Genomic DNA, 16,387 nt, shown 5'->3' with positions numbered 1-16,387 from the left:
AGGGAGCCGAATTGAATTTCCCATCCATTAAGTGTGGCACTTCAGTGCATGCGCCAAGAAACATGTAAGATATAACAGCGCCATGATATTTTATCTACAACTAGAAAATAAAAATCGTGCTCGAAGCACTCTCACTTGATCTTACCAAGATACAGTATACTGTAGCACATAAAGCAAACGCATACCAACATCTCTTTGCTCAAATTAAATATGTTAGAGGATATGGCGAGTTGTTTCCTACTTCACCACGGGCATAAAGAATGGGCGCCAACGCTGCTCTTCCCAGTAAACAAGCAACAGACGGCAATGCCGACGCAAAATCTCACTAGTTCTTGCCAGTAGCCAAGTAGAGAAATGGCCCACGTCCACAATACCACATCCCGGAATACATAAACATAGTACAAACCACAGGAAATTTAAGCAGTACGAGGGAGCAACATAAAATGCGACGCATATCAAATCCAGAAATAAAAACAGTAGTAGATGCAAGGTTCAGGCGGCGAATGGCGAATGATGGTGGGATCCTGAATGCATCAGTCACAGCACGATGGGGTCAGAGGCCACGGACCCTTTACCACCTTTGTGCTTGAACCTCTTGACCTGCACGCAGCGTCGGTTGCTCCTTCGGAGCCCGCCGCCTCGTCTCTCCGCATACTGTCGCGTTCGCTTCCGCCCCTTGTCCCCTCTCTCGTCCACATCCTCCTCGCTGCTCTCGTTCTCTTCCGGTGCCTCCTCTTCCCCAGGCGTGCCAGAAGCATCCCCCACCTCCTCCTCCCTCGGCGTGTCACAACTTGCCGGCGTAGGATGATCGCTGCCGGTCTGCATCGGTTCATCAGGCATATGCTCCCTCGCTGGGCTACCTGTTGTGTCGGTGGCTGCTTGTTCGCACACTGGTATGACAGGAGGGTGTGGTGCAGTCAACTCACGTCGTGAGGTCCCCCCACCTTGAGCATCAACGGCCACATTGCACTTGCTCAGCCTCCATTCGACTGCCTCCTCTTCCCCAGGCGTGCCAGAGATGTCCCCCTCTGCCTGCTCCCTCGGCGTGTCACAGCATTCCGACGCAGGTTGATCGCTGCCGTTCTGCATCCCTTCATCAGGCACAGGCTCCCGAGCTTGGGCCGTCGCTGGGCTACCCATTGTGCCAGCGGCCCCTTGTTTGCCCACCGGTATGACAGGAGGGTGTGGTGCAGTCAAATCAGGTCGTGAGCTCACCTCACCTCGAGAATCGATGGCGACATTGCCTTCAGTCAAGTGAGAAGCTGAGAATGGGAGATGGGCGTGACTGAGAGGAGAGGCGTTCGGCTTCCGGGAGCCAACGCCTGAGTGGTGGATGCCGGGAGAGTAGGCTTTTGTTTGGGAAGCATGCACCCCTTGTTGCCGTGACGTTGCAACGTTGCCTTTCTTGGCTCTTCTTCTATAAATATTGATGCGCCTCCCAGGGTCCATTCTCAAAGAAGAAGCCTCGCGTAGGTCACGGATCCGAGCATTGTCCTCCTCCTCGCTGCTCTCTCTCCATTCAACTGCCCCCTCTTCCCCAAGCGTGCCAGACACGTCCGCCACATCCTGCTCCCTCGGCGTGTCACGGCATTGTGGCGCAGGTTGATCACTGTCGTTCTGCATCCCTTCATCAGGCACAGGCTCCACAGCCTGGGCTACCGTCGTTTGGTCATCTGTTGTGCCAGTGGCCGCTTGTTCGCAGGCTGGTATGACAGGAGGGTGTGGTGTAGTCAACACAGGCTCTGAGGTCCCACCACCTCGAGAATCGACATTGCCTTCCTTCAAGTGAGCAGCCTCGAGTAGTTCACGAATCCGAGCAAACGATGTTGCTACCTCGCTGCGAAATGACTGTGGCTCCAGAAATCGCATTATGGTTCCGAACTCCTCCTTGATGCTCTCCACCTACAGTTACATGGAAAACGACAAGGTCACTTAGGTTGTGGACAAAGTTCGCCCTCATATGCATTATCTTTATGAACTAGAGCTTACCACTGTCCGCAGATTGAGATCATGAAATTCCTGTGCCGTGTTAGCTGAGGTGAAAACACGTTTGGTAGTATTACAGGTGGCAGGAACTGTTGTATGATCATGGCGAGTAGCACTGACCAATTGCTCGAAAAGTTTGATCTCCGATGCATATTCGAGGCTCCAATCCACTGATGCTTTCCACTGACGTCGTTGGTGCCCAAGAACATCATTGAGCTGATGTTGTTCTTGACCAAACTGACGAGCAAACCGATCTGGGACATGTACTTCCCTCACGTTAAAACTGATCAGCCACGTTCTGGAGCAGCAGACGATATCAGGTGCAACACAGATGTTGGGAATGGATGCAGGATCCATGTGCTTATAAGGTTCCCAGTTGACCTATTAAAATACATACTCTGTAAGGTCAAATTCAAATGGCAAGTACAAAGGGTAATGCATGGCTGTGAATACAAAAAGGTAAACTCACATCCGATACTCGAAGATGACTGAAAGCTTTTCTGATATCTAAAACTTCATTTGCCGGTTGGGAGATTGCACGCTTTCTCCACCTGCACACTCGTGGGAAGACGTGTGCTGGAGCATCATCCGTATCAGGGCGCATTTCTGGAATATATTCATATATCCATCCCTTTATAGAAACCCAAAATTACATTAGATAATTTCCGTACTGGAACAGCGTCACAACTCAGAACAATTCGATTTTCGAATAGAATTATAGAAAACGGGGAAGGTATTTTTTTTTACCGAAACGGGGAAGGTATTTTGCTATGTACTATCCTGCCATATTGTTTCTATCAACTTTCATTCTCCTGATGAATTCTTTCTTGTTTTAAGAAGTGTCAACCATAAGGAACTTCGTAAATTTTTGGACAACAACCATCAGCGAAAACTGTATATATGCTCTGTACATCAATACATGATATTACGTCACATTTTCCTTTTTCTGCTTCTATTTGTCACTGCATGTAACATCATCGCTATTCTACTATTTTTTTACAATGCTGGAATATATTCACACATTCACCCTGCCCCTTTGCAGGTGCTAGAATAGGTTAGGATTGACCACAATTGTGGGTTCGTGTTATCTCATATATATAGACAATTACAAGATATACATGGAAACAAACCAATCACAAATCTCAACCATAATGGCCTGATTATAGAATATCTCAGGCACAAAGTATGGAAGGATATAACCGCATATCCTAGATGATGCGGTATGCCTAACATCCCCCCGCAGTCGCAACGGGAGATTCTCGGACGCTGAGACTGGATCGGAAGTCCAAGAATAGCGGCGATGGCAGGCCTTTGGTGAAGATGTCCGCAAATTGCCGTGACGAAGGCACATGAAGAACTCGGATGTGCCCCAACGCAACACGATCTCGAACGAAGTATAGATCAAATCTCGATGTGTTTGGTGCATTGATACTGCACGGGGTTTGTGGACATGTAGACAGCACTCACATTGTCATAGAAGACAACAGTGGCGCTGGGAAGGGGTCGATGAAGCTCCTGTAGCAGCTGACGGAGCCAACTAGCCTCAGCGACAGCGTTGGCAACGGCTCGATACTCGGCCTCGGTGCTGGAGCGGGAGACAGTATGCTGCCGCTTGGAGGACCAAGGATATCAGATTGTCGCCAAGGAACACACAGTAGCCAGAGGTAGAGCGATGAGTGTCCGGACAACCAGCCCAATCTGCGTCCGTGTAAGCAACCGGGCGATCAGTGGCTGAGGGAGCAAGCTGGAGACCGTGCCCTTCATGTATCGAAGGACCCTTTTCACCAAGGATAGGTGTTGCTCGCGGGGATCATGGATGTGCAAACAGATCTGTTGGACAGCATAGGCGATGTCCGGGCGAGTGAATGTCAGGTACTGTAGAGCGCCGGCAAGGCTGCGGTAGACCGAAGAGTCAGCGACGGGAGGACCAGCAGTAGCGGCAAGTTTAGGCGAAGTGTCCACGGGTGTCGAGGCAGGATGGCAAGAGCTCATGCCAGCACGCTCGAGAATGTCGAGAGCATACTGAGTTTGAGATAGGAACATCCCATGTGAATCACGTCGAACGGCAAGGCCGAGGAAGTGATGAAGCTCACCCAAGTCAGTCATGGCGAACTCGGCGGAGAGAGCGGTGATGACGCGCTCCAGCAAAGTCGAGGACGAGGCCATAAGAATGATGTCGTCGACGTAGAGCTGGAGATATGTCGTGCCGAAAGTACCGTGAAGAGTGAAGAGCGACGTATCCGACTTGGAGCATGTGAAGCCGAAGGCGGTGATGAAAGTTGCAAACCGATGGTACCACGCGCGAGGAGCTTGCTTCAAACCGTAGAGGGCACGGTTGAGACGGTAGACATGGTCCGGTCGTGTGGAATCAACAAACCCTGTGGGTTGATGGCAAAACACCACCTCGGAGAGACGACCATGAAGGAAGGCATTTTTGACATCGAGTTGTCGAATCTGCCAACCGGAGAAGAGGGCGACGGAGAGAATAACCCGGATGGTAGCTGGTTTAACCACCGGGCTAAAAGTCTCGTCAAAGTCGATACCGTGTTCTTGAGAGAAGCCACGCAAGACCCAACGTGCCTTCTAGCGATCGAGGGAGCCATCCGGTTTGAGTTTACGGCGAAAAAACCATTTGCCAGTGACGACATTGGCGTTGGCAGGTGGGAGGACCGCGAGCCAGTTCGGGTCTTTGAGAGCATCGCGAACAGACTTGGGAATCCGAGAAGGAGCACCGGCGATGTCGACGTTGAGGTAGAGACGCGGTCAAGGGCCGATGATCTTGCCGGCTTGACGACGTGTGATCATCTGGCGAGCAGGCACGACAGGGGCGGGCGAAGGCGAGCGCGACGAAGCCGTGGTCGAGGAAGACGTAGCAGAGATAGCGCCCAAGGCTGCCTCGTCATCGGAGGGCGCGGGAGACGAGCAGCTGCTGTGCGTGGGCAACGCGTCCTGGTGGGCCGGCCCAGGGGAGGCCGCGGGCAAACCAGAAGAGGCCGCAGGCAAGCCAGGCGAGGCCGTGGGCGCGGGCGACGTATAAGGCGAGGACGAGCGGGCCAAGCCAGCGGGCGAGGAAGGGTCAGCCGACCGAGGCGCCATGGCGGGAAGGCGTGGCCCAGTTTGCATGGGCACTAGAACCGAGGGGAGCACGTCGATCGGCTCCTCAGCCGGAGTCGTGGCGATGTCGTGTTGCAGGTTAGTCACAGAGAAATTTGGTGCAAAGGGGAATTGAGTTTCATCAAAAATCACGTGACGCGAGATGATGATTCGGCGAGACTCAAGATCCATGCACCGATAGCCACGATGATTGGAAGCATACCCGAGGAAGACACATGCGACCGAGCGATGCGAGAGTTTGTGAGGCATAGTGGCAGCGCTGTTCGGATAGCATAGGCAACCAAAGGTGCGTAAGTGAGAGTATGTCGGAGTGGCGGAAGAAAGAGCGAAAAGGTGACAGGGGCGGTGAGAGCTTTAGTGGGGAGCCTATTTAACAAATATGTGGCGGTGTATAGAGATTCTACCCAATACTTAGACGGCATGTTGGCTTGAAAAAGTAGAGTACGAACGATGTCATTGAATGCGAATAATGCATTCGGCTTTACCGTTTTGGGGAGACGTGTAGGGGCATGACAACCGGAGAAGAATGCCGTGTGCGGGGGGAAAGTCCTGAAGAGAGCGATTGTCGAATTCACGTCCATTGTCCATCTGAATAACTTGTATCAAGAGGGAAAATTGTGTGGCAACATAATTGCGGAAATTAGACAATAAAGAGAAAACTTCAGACTTGCGCCTTATATGAAAGGTCCATAGATAATGAGTAAAATCCTCCAAAATGACCAGAAAGTATTTGAAACCATAGACACTCTCCACAGGTGATGTCCAAAGATCACAATGAATTAATTCAAAAGCACGACGACCTAGTTGACAAGCATGACAAATACTAGAGTTTGTGAGAACTTTATTAAATGGAAGCTGCGTGGACGATGCAAGACGTTGAAGAGCTCCATGACCAGGGTGACCAAGACGCCGATGCCAGAGGATGGAGTCGGTGGTGGAGATAGTGAGGGCGCACGGCGTGGAGGTGAGTGGGTAAAGGTCACCCGTGCTACTGCACCTGAGAATCACCAGAAAAACCTCACGGGTCAAATTCAACTGAGCAATAATTATCAGTGGTAAATTGACGAACGGAAATGAGATTTTTGACAATACGTGGAGTAACAAGGACATCAATGAAGAGTGAGAGTGCAAGAAGAATTTGGAGTAGAAAGAGAGACATGTCCAGAGTGTGTAACGGGAATAGAGGAACCGTCGCCAACTATGACATGAGAATGAGGTGGCGAGGAGGAGATAGATAGGAAGTTACCGGCGTCCGAAGACATGTGAGCAGCAGCTCCCGTGCATGCGCCAGACAGAGGGAGCCTGCAGGCTCATGGTGTTGAAGTAGCCGGCGAGAGCGGAGGGGTCCCAGGTGGGTCCTGATGGAGAGTTGTAGGCCGGGTAGTTGGGGTAGGAGTACATCGCAGGTGGCGCAGGACCAGGGAGCGCCATGTAGCCCTGTGGCGCGGGACGTGCTGCCTGACCGGGGCGAGGGCCGAGGAGACCAGCCGGGGTAGGGTAACCGACCGGCGGGTAGACAGGCACGCCGGACATGGACCAGCCATGGGGTGCATGTGGATGGCGCCGGTCCACGGGTTCTGCAGGCTAGGGAAGGGCGCGGCGGCGCCTCCGCCGGTGGTCTTCCGCTTCTTGCCCTTGTAGCCAGAGCCAGAGCCGGTGTTGTTGACGGGGTACGGCGGCGCGGGCGCGGGAGCCGGACCTCCACGTTGTTGTCCGCCGCCGATGGGAGGGGCGGAGTAGAAGGTAGTCGGCGATGGAGGAAGGTGGGGAAGGGCGTCAGGAGAGGTGCAAGGGAGGCCACGCCCTGGTACCTCTCATCAAGGCCCTTGATGACTCCAGACGAGCGCATCGTCCGTGACCGGCGCTCCGACGTCAGCGAGCGCATCGGCGGCTGCTTTCTGCTCCAGGCAGTAGGCAGTGATGGTCTTGTCGCCTTGCTCGATGTTGCGGAATTTCTGCCCGAGGTAGCCAGCGCGAGCCTCCTGGTTGTCGCGGAAGAGGGCGGTGATGCTCGTGAAGATGGTGAAGGCGATGGGACGCTCGGTCATGACCATGTCGACGATGTCGGGGGCGATGGAGCCGTACAACCAGCGCAAGACAGTGGCGTCGACGGGAGTGATGGTCGTTGTGAGGTGGTCAGCAAGGGCATTTGGGTGACGGCAATAAGAAGAAAATTGTGCCACTTGAAAAAGTTGGAGGCTTTGAGGTCTAGGGTGGTGGGGATGAGGGACTTGACGTTCTGGACAGCTGTGGCATGTGCCCAAAGAGAGGCGCGAGGATGCTCAGCGGCAGGGAGGGGAGGGTTGGATGCGGCGGCGACCCTTGGAGAGGGAGGGGAAGAGGTGCGGTGGGGCTGGGGAACCCTAACGCGGCGGCGGTACAACAGGGGTGCGGAAGCGTGAGATTGCTTTTCTGATACCATGCTAGAATAGGTTAGGAAGTGGGTTCCGTGTTATCTCATATATATAGACAATTACAAGATATACATGGAAACAAACCAATCACAAATCTCAACCATAATGGCCTGATTATAGAATATCTCACGCACAAAGTATGGAAGGATATAACCGCATATCCTAGATGATGCGGTATGCCTAACACAGGTATGCCTAACAGCAGGGACTCAAAATACATTAGAACTGTTTTCACAATATAACAGTAGAGCATGTGAAGGAAAAGGGGAAAGAGTTTTATTCTTTCCAAATATCCAATGCCTTTTATCAATTGTAAAACTCCGGCTGTAATCATTCTATTTTAAGAAGTGTTGCTTTATGGATGATTATCATAATGAATGTATTAGGATCGCAGCTCAGTTCTGCTTTTCCTGCTCTAATTCCTCTGTGCATGTGTATATAGCTCTTTTTAGTCTGCAGTAACATTAGAGAACCAATCGTCACTCCCTAGACAGATGGTGCTTGCCCAGCACGCTCATGTTTGAGGCTTGGCCTCCACAGGACGTGTTCACAACTGTCTTGTTAACTAAAACACCATCTGGTGCTAGTGCCTGTTGTTTTTTAGTCTACAGTAACATAATCACTGTCTCTCACAAAATATAACACTAACAATTTCATTCAACCTGGTATAAAAAAAAAAATTTTATGCAACTAAGGTATTATGAAGTTTCATAGAATTGGTAAACATTTCCTCTTCTAACTGAAGTAAGATAGGAGTGTTCACATACCATGAGCAGAGCCGCGCTGCCGGTTAGTCTTTTTATGGCGGTAGACATCACTGTAGAGAGAGCCCTATAAAGATGAGCAAGAGCAGCAGCGCCCCAAGCGTACTCTCGTACCTTATCGAAGTCCGACAAGAGCGGTAGGTACTTTGGGGAGACATAGCCCCTTTCTTTCTCCGGAAACAGAGTTGCTCCAATCAAGTACAGTAGATATGCTCTTGTGCCGTACACAATTTCTTCATCAGTGGGATGCTCTGAGAGCTGGCTAAACTTGGAGTGTAACCAAGAGAGCTTCACACGACTACCCTTGTAGTGGCTGCAATCAGGAGCTTGACCCAAGTATTGCAAGAAAAGCTGTTCTGATGACATGTTGAGCACAGCACCGGTGGTCACTGCATGGCCTACCACTGGAATCCCCAGTATGTAGGCTGTGTCCCTGAGTGATGGCGCCATTTCAAAGTCATAGAACCTTGCTGTGTTTGTTTCTTTGCTCCACAGCTCGCAGAATGCCCTGAGCACAGGCTGCACAGCGCAGTCGATGATCAGATCTGCCGTGTGTATCAGATTGCCGAGCCCACTGGCATCGACTATTTGTTGCTGTTGTTCGTTCAGCTTCCATGTCTTGAGCTCCTCTGTCGTCTGACACACTAATAGTTCACGACTATGCTGCACGATTGAGCATCTCACATTAGGATTTGAACATAAATTATACATGCTAGAACCAAAGGAAGGTTTGGCAAATTGCTATCACTTGGTTTGTGAAAATAACTACCTGATTGCAACTTTTGCCTTTTGGTACTGCCTCCCGGGATTCCATTTAGTCCTGCATAGGGATAAATCACCTTAGTTATTTCAAATAAAATGAAGTATAAGAAATTTTCATGAATGGGGTCACAACAAAAAGATACTATGTGATAAGTGCATGCCACATAAGAATCACACACATGATCTGTTCCTAGATTAAAGTACATTGTGAACTTAATGGGAGATCTAACCAGAGCATACAGGGTGCACATAGTGAAAAAATACATTAGCCAACAGAGAATCAGAAGTTTTAATCTTGATACCAGCAAACCAATTAGTAACTTTTTTTGGTTTTTTTCCTCCAACATTCTGAGGTTTTACAGTACATAGTAACATGAAGTCGGTACTAATGTAGATCCAAGATTTTCAATAGTTTGACCTTGAGATTGAATATAATCACCAAAACAAATTATCGGAAGTTCGAGTAGTAAAAAGGGAAGCAAACACAGATTCTACTCAACAAGAAAATGAGATTGGTTGACAAGACAATGTCTTAAAACAGATGAAAATTCAGAATCACAGAAAAGCATAAACAACAGCAACATTTAGCTAGGAGTTATTTCCACCAACATGCAAAGTAGGCAAAATGATTCATTCACAGTGGTATTTCTTGCCGACATTGACACAGCACATAAGAATCAGGCCGTTCGACAGACCACAGACACACAAGGTATAAAAGGGCATACTAACTAACCACACAAAGAATATCATAATTTTTTCTGTAGGGAAAAAATATCATAGTTGAAATAAACACAAAGAATGCACTACTAGGAACTAAAGGAAAATCCAGCCCAAAATTAACTATAAAATGGAGAAGGAAAAAAAGGCCCCTTAGGTAAGATGATGCTTGTGTCAGATAAGAACATGGTCCAGTCATTTATCACAGCAAAATAAGATGAGAAAGAGGGGGAACAAAATACCAGAGAAACGCGTCTGGCCATTACGGTTCCCCTTCTGGACTGAACATCCGGACCAATTTTTACCCCTCGCTCGCTTCACAACCCAACCCAGAGTTGTGCAGCTTCAGAGAGGGGAAAGATGGGGGAAAGGACCAAAACCCCAAAAACCCTAACGTCACGAGGGGAATCGGGATGGAGGCCGGCGATCATTCATTGAGAGAGGGAGAGAGAGCAAACCAGGGTGAATCGCAGGAAGACGAAGACGAAGACGGTAGTGGAGGATGAGCAGCGGATTTTGGGCGACGGACGGACTGCTCTCTCTTTCTCTCTCTGTTCACCGTAGCACTGGCCACCCTGACCCTTTTTGGGAAAGGCTCAACAATGAATGCCCTGCCTGCTCGCGCTGACATGTGGGGGGCAAGACGCCTTGTGAATCCGAAACGTGGCACCGATGACAACATGCAATGCAATGCAATTTTATTTATTATTATTTCGTAGAGGAACTTATGCCATTTCCTGAATGGTTCTAGGCTGCTAGCAGTACTCTCTGCTTGACAACGCCCACTGGTGTCTCACCGGATTGTTGTATCTAAATTAATTGATTTCAATAGTGTCAATTAATTTGGATCGAAGGAAGTAGTGTAAAATCAAACAATTTCATACCTCTCCACTGTCCCACCAAGATTGATGTTGAATGATTAATGGTATATCTATGAAAAAAATGCTATATATTTTTTAGCGTTTGCCAGCAAACACACGGCCAGATTGTGCCTTTGTCGGCAAACGCCAGAAAATAGTCCCATAGCAAATTTTCCATAAATCTATCGAGCAGTCCCGTCTTGATCATGGTAATTTCCCTAGTTTCTCCCAAAGATGAAGTATATCCTGTGGATATTCATGATTGGATTGGAGGATGCGCTCAGGGTATGATCTTGGATCGGATTCAGCGACCACAGCACACGATATTACAATAGAGGGTGCACTCCCACCGCACATACACTGACTGCGCTTGAGCGCATCTGCAATAGCTTAGATGAACTTGAGAGGGTATCACATCTAGTCTAGTGCATGCATACCGCAACAAGGTTGTGGCATCCAAAGCCACACGACACGAGAATAGATAAGCTATGCAAACTGCGCAAGGCTAGGTTTTGACCCGCTACGAGCAGATGTCTGCAATCCTACATAAAACAGCTAACCGTCCACGGCAGCCTCAGAACAGGCCCGGTTGTCCACTACTTTGTACAATGCCAAGACTGACCGGGGAATGCCGGTCTCCATCAGAGGAAGATTGGGTTGGTTTCCTCGGCACCCACCCCGTCCACGTGCTTGAACATTTTGAGCTGCACACAGTGCCTTCTGCTCCTTCGGAGGCTCTCATTGCTCCTCCGGGTTGGAGCTTCATCAGGTTGTTGCCGCCTCCACTCCGTTGATCCCGGCGAGCTCGAGTCTGGAGAGGAAGAGGACTCTGTTGTCATATGCGAGATTTGCCATGGCTCCATGATCTCATGTTCCTTGAACGATTCCCTTCCGTTTGGCGGAGGGACAGTGCCATCCCCATCCAGCACACTGGCAAATCTGCTACTAGCCTCATAAGGTACCAGCGCACCTTGATACTGGTTTACACCGGAATCCTCTGGGCTTAAAGGATCTTCAAGGTGTGAAGGTTTTCTTGCCCTTTTTCTTGAGTTATTTGCTCTGGCAGCTACATTCTTGCACTGGGCTGCTTCATCTTCCCTTGGACTGCTCTGTGCTGGGGAGTAAGTTTTGATCATCGTGCTCACTTTCTCTAGGAAGCTTGCAACCTCTGGAGGGAGTACCTGTCCCTCCAGATAGCGATTAATTACAGGAAGATCATTTTTTAAATCTTCAACCTACAACCGACATCAAATGATCACATCAAGGATCGCCACATAAGAAAAATGTGAAGAAATAGATTCTTATCGGGGGCTTACCATCATAGAGAAGTTCTGAGACTGAGAGGCATTCCGGCTGCCCCCTGTAGTACTCTGTCCGAACTCATTCGGGAGGGAGTTGATATTAGTTTCTACAGAAGGCATGAAACGACAACCAACCAATTGATGGAATTCCTCAATCTCACGAGCATACTCAACCCTCCAGTCCTTCGCTTTGCTCCAAGTTCTTCTTGCCCACAATGGCACCTGATGGAGACGACCCTGCTCCCTCCCAAACTGCCTAGAAAATCGGTCAGGTACGTACACCTCTTTTATGTTAAAGCTGATTAGCCATGTCCGGGAGTAGCAAATGTTATCTGCTGCAACACAATATCCTGGAACGATTGCTGGGTTTATATCCTTGTAAGGATTCCAGTTGACCTGAAAAAATTATTAAGATAAAATAACTCAACAGCAATTCAAATGTATGTATAAATTTATAAAATAGGTGATCTGGACCTACATCAGACAACTGAAGGTGCTCAAAATCCTTTCTCCATTCCATGACTTTCTTTCTCTGCCCACGTGTTGCTCCTCCAAAGTTCCATCGGCATGCCCGGGGCAGCAAGGTGTTCTGATTCTTTTGTTGGGGTTGAGTTAAAGGAAGATACTCATAAATCCAAGCCTTGGAGAAACAAGAGAAAGCTCTAATTAGTGAATAAGATGGTACAAAATTAGAGAGAACAACATAATTACACAAGAGAAGGTACCATGAGTAAAGTTGCACTGCCAAGAAACTGGGTAGTGGCATTTGGTGTTACTGCAACAGACAATCCTCTGTACAAATGAGCAAGGGCTGCAGCCCCCCAAGCATACTCATGTATCTTCCTAAAATCCCCCAAAAGTGGTAGATATCTCGGGGATACAAAGCCCCTCATCGTGTCAGGAAACAAGGTGGAGCCAACCAAATATAGAAGGTACGCTCGGGTGCTAAATGCAATGTCATTGATGGTGGGGTTTTCAGGCAGTTGGTGGAATTTCCTGCACAACCAAGTCAATCTGATCAAGCCACATAGTTGCTCTCCGCTTCCAGGGCTCTCTCCTAAGTAATGCAAGCACATGCGATTCACAGCTTCATCACCAATGGGCTCTGATGTCACCACATGACCAGTCACTGGAATTCCAAGAATGTATGAAACATCACGGAGTGACGGAGCCATTTCAAATCCCATGAAATGTGCAGTATTTGTTTCATTGTTCCATCTCTCACAAAAGGCTGTAAGCAAGGAACGGTCAATGGTAAATCCTGTTGTAAGAGCAAGATGACCAAGACCACTAGCATTGACTAGTTGTTGTTGCTCATCAGTTAGAACCCATTCTTTTAGTTTCCGTGTCTGCTGGCTTGGTAGCAGAACACCATATCGCTGTAGAAAAAAAAGAGTTTGTCAGTATGTAGTTTTGCTCACGGCGACCGAGTGAAAATGGAGGAAAGAGTGACATACTGTCCATGTTTGCGAGCTACCAACCGCTCTTCTGCCATTTGGTTTTTGTTGCTGTGTTTTCTGACCCTGGGATGTGAGGTCCATCTTATCCTGGAAACATGATAATGAAATTAAGGTAATTGTTCCACATCCGTTATTGTTAGAAAAAAGGTAGACCGAACAGGGATGTTGTCATTTGTGCAGTTACCAGCTGAGGCAAATGATGTGTAAGCAATAAAAAAGTAACAACAAACTGGAAGCAGAACATGACGTTAAAATAGTGCATGTCTGACAAGAAAAACACTTAGTTTCTTATAATTGTTAAAAGTGAAGACCGACAATCACCAAATTGAAATACACCATTTCTGGTGTCAGTCTGAGTAACAATTGTATTTTCCCTTAAGTAATCAGCGGTTGGGACAGGCATGGCACATCTTTGGATGCCACTGGTACCTTGTAACTTTTCAAGGTCCACAAACGAACTCTTCTACTCCCTCTGGTCCCTTTTAGTTGACTCGGATTTAGTACAACCTTATACTAAATCCAAATCAAGTACTCCCTCCGGTCCAGAAAGAATGTCTGACATGATAACTTGCAAAAAGATCCTCAAGTTTTCTTGTCTCTTAACCCGCACTCCACTTTTTATTAGGCAGACCACATGCAGTTAATTAGCTCTGTGGCTTTGCCGGGAATGGATTGGCCCAAGCGAGACAACTTCGCATGTGACGCAGACGTACTGTGTGCTTCTTTTCCTGATTTCAGAAGGACTTAAATGCAAAACGTGTTTGTAATAGGCTCCCAACACTTTTTGTAGATCGGAGGGAGTAAAAGAGATCAGAGGGAGTACCAATATTGTTCTTGGCCTGAACTAATGTTGCTCTGGCTGTCTAGCAAAACAAAATAAGAGGGCAATTATTTGGACACTTGTAATGACTTCAAACTTTATGTAGTAAATGTTCCAGGTGTTCTACAAGAGTTGACACCAATATCATGCCAAGATCATATTTTCCTATTTTTTTGGTTTCATTTTGTCCAAGCAAGTTAGCTCTACAACCTCTGATGACAAATTGTTGTGCAAACGAGTTTCAGAACCTGAGTCAGCCACAGGAAAGAACAGGGTCGTGAGATGAGGATCACGGCATCTCTAAGAGTGAGGTTTCAAAGTGGGTATTGTTCTTGGGGCACTAGTTTATCTTGCAGAATGTGAGCCCGATGAAACCAGGTCAATGAATCTGGATAAGTGACCCAACTACAATGCTATTTGATGCAATATAATAATTTAAGCGCATGTGATGTGCAAAAGGAGAAACCCAAAATATAACCTTTGCTGGTGCATAAGTTATCACCGAGTAGGCAGATCCAGTTTTTGATAAAGGTGATATAGCGTGGAATTTTTCAATGCTCTCATGGCATATCCAGAAAATGGACACGATATGGGCAAACAATAAACAGAGTGATGATATGTTGTCAAATAGTAGATTGTTTTCCTAGAAAAAAGCCTTTACATAAATAAGTCCCATGAAACCTGTGGGGTCAACAAATCATGCAGCCAGGAGGACTGTGTTGTGCTTGTGCATCAGTCATCGCAATAGCTATTATAGGTGAAACACATGCAAAACAGCAAGAGACGTCCATCGAAAAGAAAAATTATAGATAAGCCAAATGAATCACTGATGCACCTCTTTTTTTCATGTGATTTTAGTCAAAGCTTCTGGTGGAAGCTATGGTATCAGGGTATGAATGGAATACAAATTTACCTCTAATCGACATGCTGATGGAAGGTAAACAGAGGAAAAATAACATATGTTTTAAAGATGTTTTGATAGTTCGATCTTGGAGCATATGGAATCACAGGAACAGAATTATCTTTGAGAATGAAAGCATCAACCAGGACAAATGTTATAGCATGTTCAGAGAATATTTCTACATGATGATGCACAGAGCTAAACCTAGTTTGAAAGAAGGAATGCGGCAATGTATTGATAATTTGTAGTTCTTTTTTTCTGACTCCATGTAAATATTTGCCTCTTTATTACTAAAAAAATGGCACAGTAGGGCGTAGGGGTCTTCCCTACTGTATGTGCTTTAAAAAAATGTCATGATTAAGAGTTAAGACTGATCCAGAACTATTGCACTTTACAAGTTACTACCATCTCGCCACCAAAATTAAATAAAATCAAGTTTCATGCTTTGGTGTTGGGGTTGTTGAGGAAATCTCATATTGAACTGGGAGAGATAGTCTCAATTGGCGTTGGGGTGAGCTGGTGGCCTTCCCCCAAGTAACTAAATTGCACAGTATAGTAGAGCACTGCATCTGCAAACTAGCCCTAAATAAAGTTTTGGAAAGTCGGAATAAAAAATTGGGAATATTTGAGTTTCAGTGTCAACTTAATTCTAGAAAAACTTTCAGTATCAAATTTAATAATTGATGACTAAGAACACAATGCAACACAGTTCTTCTACCTACCGTGAGAAGTCACAATCTGGTAAGTAAGCGAAACCATACAAAGCCACGCCCTAAACTTATTATCACCACCACATCCAACGATCCGAATAAACCACAAGTCAGTGCCACGGAAATGTAGCAATCACAACCGTTTGGCAAATGCTAAATCAGGCGTCGCAAGCACTTGCCGCCAAGGACCATGCATGCATGGCACGGATAGGCAATGCGATAACCTCACACTGCCTTATCCTCACAGCATTCCACTATCGATTCACGAAGCCCCTTTCCACGGACCCCAGTAAATAAGGTTGCCGAGAAGTGGCGTCGATGGATCTGAAAACGAGGCCACAGTTCACCACAGCTCGACAGGGATGTTGAGGAAAGATGAGGAGTTGAAGAGTACCTGCTCACCGGCGAGGAGCCGGGATGCGCCGCTCGCCTTCGCCGCCGGCGATTAGGGCACCCCCTTTCCCTTTCTTGGGCGGAGTCCTGGAAAAGGAGAATGAAGCTGGCGGGGCCAGTATCAGGGTTCTAAGATGGGCAACCCGGCCGACCGTCATTAGCTACGATATATAACTTTATAGGTT

The 16,387-nt window shown here is 47.6% G+C and overlaps 2 protein-coding genes and 1 long non-coding RNA gene across 5 annotated transcripts; all 3 read right to left on the bottom strand.

Annotated features, from left to right (window-relative positions):
• Positions 1-280: 280 nt before the first annotated feature.
• Positions 281-10,363, bottom strand: LOC127333369 (uncharacterized). Of its 2 annotated transcripts, none has more exons than XM_051359761.2 (6): positions 10,216-10,363; positions 9,048-9,098; positions 8,282-8,941; positions 2,456-2,617; positions 1,990-2,367; positions 281-1,902 (listed from the first exon to the last, which is right to left on the bottom strand). In XM_051359761.2, the coding sequence occupies exons 2-6, from the start codon at positions 9,090-9,092 to the stop codon at positions 538-540; spliced, it is 2,610 nt and encodes an 869-aa protein (XP_051215721.1). In that variant the 5' UTR covers positions 9,093-9,098; positions 10,216-10,363; the 3' UTR covers positions 281-537. The 2 variants fall into 2 exon arrangements, with proteins under 2 accessions (XP_051215721.1, XP_051215722.1); XM_051359762.2 differs by lacking the exon at positions 10,216-10,363 and adding an exon at positions 10,000-10,186.
• LOC139836031 (uncharacterized) lies at positions 5,775-8,275 on the bottom strand. The gene is made up of 2 exons (XR_011751797.1): positions 6,347-8,275; positions 5,775-6,097 (listed from the first exon to the last, which is right to left on the bottom strand). It is a non-coding gene; the product is annotated as an uncharacterized lncRNA (long non-coding RNA).
• Positions 10,364-10,973: 610 nt separating the features above from the next.
• LOC127333368 (protein MAIN-LIKE 1) lies at positions 10,974-16,344 on the bottom strand. Of its 2 annotated transcripts, none has more exons than XM_051359759.1 (6): positions 16,204-16,344; positions 13,376-13,465; positions 12,644-13,297; positions 12,397-12,558; positions 11,934-12,314; positions 10,974-11,852 (listed from the first exon to the last, which is right to left on the bottom strand). In XM_051359759.1, the coding sequence occupies exons 2-6, from the start codon at positions 13,457-13,459 to the stop codon at positions 11,259-11,261; spliced, it is 1,875 nt and encodes a 624-aa protein (XP_051215719.1). In that variant the 5' UTR covers positions 13,460-13,465; positions 16,204-16,344; the 3' UTR covers positions 10,974-11,258. The 2 variants fall into 2 exon arrangements, with proteins under 2 accessions (XP_051215719.1, XP_051215720.1); XM_051359760.2 differs by having other exon boundaries at positions 13,376-13,472; positions 16,202-16,332.
• Between the last annotated feature and the right edge of the window lie 43 nt (positions 16,345-16,387).

The sequence above is a fragment of the Lolium perenne genome, chromosome 2, assembly GCF_019359855.2.
Source record: "Lolium perenne isolate Kyuss_39 chromosome 2, Kyuss_2.0, whole genome shotgun sequence".
In the NCBI taxonomy this organism is placed as follows: Eukaryota; Viridiplantae; Streptophyta; class Magnoliopsida; order Poales; family Poaceae; genus Lolium; species Lolium perenne.
The sequence above is the reverse complement of the archived record's forward strand: the minus strand, read 5'-3'. Positions and strand labels throughout refer to the sequence as shown.

What these genes read in the sequence shown, in the direction of transcription:
- LOC127333368 (XM_051359759.1), bottom strand. Translation starts at nt 13,459, where the DNA reads ATGGACCTCACATCCCAGGGTCAGAAAACACAGCAACAAAAACCAAAT. An exon ending in GTAGCTCGCAAACATGGACA is followed by an intron (nt 13,298 to 13,375) that starts GTATGTCACTCT and finishes TTTTTTCTACAG; the next exon opens with CGATATGGTGTTCTGCTACC. An exon ending in AGCACCTTCAGTTGTCTGAT is followed by an intron (nt 12,315 to 12,396) that starts GTAGGTCCAGAT and finishes TAATTTTTTCAG; the next exon opens with GTCAACTGGAATCCTTACAA.
- LOC127333369 (XM_051359761.2), bottom strand. Translation starts at nt 9,092, where the DNA reads ATGGAATCCCGGGAGGCAGTACCAAAAGGCAAAAGTTGCAATCAG. An exon ending in AAGGCAAAAGTTGCAATCAG is followed by an intron (nt 8,942 to 9,047) that starts GTAGTTATTTTC and finishes TCAATCGTGCAG; the next exon opens with CATAGTCGTGAACTATTAGT. An exon ending in GTCATCTTCGAGTATCGGAT is followed by an intron (nt 2,368 to 2,455) that starts GTGAGTTTACCT and finishes GTATTTTAATAG; the next exon opens with GTCAACTGGGAACCTTATAA.